Below are 3,387 nucleotides of genomic sequence, written 5' to 3' on the forward strand. Positions count from 1 at the left end.
GATTCTAGCCCACCTCCGCCACCTAGAAGCTGTGACCTGAGCCTTTCAATTCAAACAAATAAAAGCTACTGTAAGCCAGGTAGTATGCTGGATGCTAGGGATACAAACAGAAATAAACATGGTCCATGTCCTCAAATCAGATTAAATGACTCTATCCAGACTTTGCTTCTGAATGTATTTTAGCATTTTAGTGCTTCAGGGGAAGGAAGGGAAGGACTGCTAACACTGAGCACCCACACTACTGAGTACCTACCCTGTGCTTTACATATATCTTATTTAAAACAATAATCTTACTAAGAGTTATGTCTGTCTTACAAAGGAAGAACCTGAGGTGCGCTGTTACAAACGTGGTTAAAGCCAAGTTATAGAGCCCAAATTAGAACTCAGAACTTTCACCTTCACTGTGCTATCTAATAAATGAATAAGGGCAATTAATTTCAACTTTGGTAACTTTGAAAAGGTCCTTTTAATGAAGGGATTTAAGACAAACCTTGAAGGTTATGAAAGCAAAAGCATTTGAGGCAGGGAGAAGAGCAGGAATAAAGGTATGGTACTGAGAGTATGAGGTACATGCAATGGAAAAGTAGTCTTACAGGTCTAGCATATGGGGAACAGAACTTCTAAAACAAAAATCAAAAAAGATGTTGGTGTCAAACCATGGGCTTCAAAATCTGCATTACTTCCCTCCAGAGTTCTCTGAGTTATCTTCCACTGAAGTTCCTTCTTATGACTTTAGTGCACTGATGTCACTTCATGCATTAATCACATCTTAATAATAACTAAATGTTTAGTGCATGCCTTTAATACTTCAGGCACTGTTTTAAACACTGTGTATGTATTAACTCATTTCATCCTCCTAATAATCCCATGAGGCAATTACTTTTATCATCATTAATTTAAAGATGAGACACAAAGAAAAAAATGATTGTACGGTATCAGTCAATAAGTGACAGAAATGAGATTTAAACCCAGATAATCTGGCTCCAGAGCCTGAACTCTTAACCTGTGCTATTTTACCTCTCCCAAGAATATCTTTTTGTTTCCCCTATTAAGTGTGAGTTCCTTGAGGCCCAGAATGAAAATTGTTTCCATTGTTGTTGTCGTTGTTGTCAGGAGGCAGAGGAGTAAAGAGAGAGGAAGCTAGACCATTTCAGCAGGTAGGACAATTACTGGCACACAGTAGGTATTCATAAATATTTGTTGAGCTGAACCGGCCTTGAATATTTAACTAAAGTCTGGATTACTTTCCCTATGGGTCAGGGGCCAGCATATTTTCTGTAAAGGGCCAGATAGTAAATACTTTAGGCTTTGTAGGCCAAAGGTCTCGGTCACGATTATTCGTGTACAAAAGCAGCTTGACAATTCTTAAATGAGAATGGCTGCGTTCCAATAAAACTTTACTTAAAAAAATGGGCAGCAGGCCACCTGGCCCGTGGGCTCGTTTGCTGATCCCTGCTACAGGTGATAGAAATATAACAAAGATTTCTAAACAAGAGAAGTAAAATGATTGACAATGCATTTTAAGAAGGTAACTGTGATGACAATATAATGAAATGGAGAAGAATTAGGAGTTCCAGTGTTAGAATCAGAAATGATGCTCCTCCCCTTTATATTTCTAAAATTATTCCAAAACAGGGCTGTCCAATAGAGATACAATGGAGGCCACAAATATGAGCCAAATATATAATTTTGAATTTTCTAGAAACCACATTAAAAAAATTTAAAAGGAACAGGTAAATTAACTGTAACAATTTTCTTAAATATAATCAATATGTTAAATATAAATATTTCCAATGTTTATGATATACAGAATATATTTATTAACATTTGTTATATTAATAATTTATATCCCATATATATTATTTTCAATATATCCAAAATAGTGTCATCTATACAGGCAACATAAAAATTAAGATATTTCACATTCTTTTTCATAAGTAAATCTTCAAAATTCAATGCACATTTTACTCTTACCACACATCAGTTCGGATTAGCTCCATTTCAAAAGTCCAGTAACCATACGTGACTCTCATACTGGACAGCACAAAAGAATACCCTGCATCAAATACCCTACAGTATCTCCACCTGCAACTGCTAGTTTTGGTATCTCCTTGCCTGACCTGCGGGCTGACGTTAGACCCAATTCTGAACTATAAGCTAGCTTCACATTACCAAATAAAGCAATGTCTTCATTTCTAAAGTCACATTTCCAAACCATTTAGTTTCCATAAACCTCTTCAGGATCCATCCTCATATCATGTACGCAGGCACCTTAAGTCAGTTTTACAAAATGAGGCAACGAGGTTGAGAAAAGAGTCAGCTATTGAGAGGCGTGACAAAATCGCCATCTCCTGGCTTCAAATTAAGCCCCAACAGCACCACCACCTTTGTCAAAGTCGTAATTTTGCGTTTATCTATGAGACTGGCCTTTATTTCCTCCTCCACTAGACTGTAACCTCCACAGAAACAGGGACTGTTCTTCCCGACCACTAGGTCCCCAGTACCCGACAAAGTGTTCTGCCAGTAAGCAGTATTTGTTAAATGAATGAATGAAATTTACCATTTCCTCTACTGTTTTTAGTCGATTAAGCGTTATTTATTTTTAGTAACTAATGTAAAGAAAAGACACTACGCCACAAAAACTGTTTTAAGCTGAAGCTTAAATTTACTTCCAATATAATCCAAAGAGTGAAAAAAGGGCTGGGAGCCAAGACCCAAGTTCTAGCGCGGGCCTGGCCGTGAATTTATTGTCAGTTCTCGTGTAAATTATTTCACTTCTCCAGACAAAATTAACTTTCTCAAAACGAAAGACCAGGGCTATAACCTTCTTTGATGCCGTTCAGAGCTAGGTTTCTTGTTTCCTCTTTTTTTTTTTTTTTTTGGAAATTAACTTGACGCGGGTCAGCTTTCCATTTCCTCATACTCTCCCTTCTGCACCCTCCGCAACTAACTTGGGTTCCAAGTGGGACTCTCTCCGCGTCCCGGGACGCCAGCCGCACACCCAGCCACAAGCCGGTGGCCACTGGCCAGAGCCGCCATCTTCCCCCTCTCCCCGCCCTCCGCCTTGGCCGGACCCCAACCGCCACCCGCGGGCACGGGGTAACGCAGAACCTCACCTCTCCTCGCAGTCTTTGCATTTTACCTGCAGTGGGACTAGCTCCTGGAACAGAACCTGGCTCATGTTGGTCCGCTGCCCCGGCCAGTAACCGGAAAAGTCCAGCAGGCCCAGCCCACGAACTAGCCTAAGGGAGTCCGGGTCCTGCTAAAATTTGAGTTTGGCGCTCGGCTTCCGCTGAGGAGGCGGGGAAACAGAAACAGAGGGAAAGCGGGGAAGACTTGGACCTCGTCAGCCACCATCAGTTTCTTCCGGTTTTGCAGAGGATGGGG

The 3,387-nt window shown here is 40.6% G+C and overlaps 1 protein-coding gene across 1 annotated transcript in view; it reads right to left on the bottom strand.

Annotated features, from left to right (window-relative positions):
- The window catches only part of SASS6 (SAS-6 centriolar assembly protein), a 45,342-nt gene extending 42,040 nt beyond the window's left edge, over nt 1-3,302 (bottom strand). The window contains exon 1 of the mRNA XM_059138076.1: nt 3,117-3,302. Within this exon, the coding sequence (XP_058994059.1) occupies nt 3,117-3,181 (65 nt within the window). The 5' untranslated portion in view covers nt 3,182-3,302. The remainder of the gene's footprint in view (nt 1-3,116) is intronic.
- Nucleotides 3,303-3,387: the final 85 nt, after the last annotated feature.

The sequence above is a fragment of the Mustela lutreola genome, chromosome 10 (assembly GCF_030435805.1).
Source record: "Mustela lutreola isolate mMusLut2 chromosome 10, mMusLut2.pri, whole genome shotgun sequence".
Lineage (NCBI taxonomy): Eukaryota > Metazoa > Chordata > Mammalia > Carnivora > Mustelidae > Mustela > Mustela lutreola.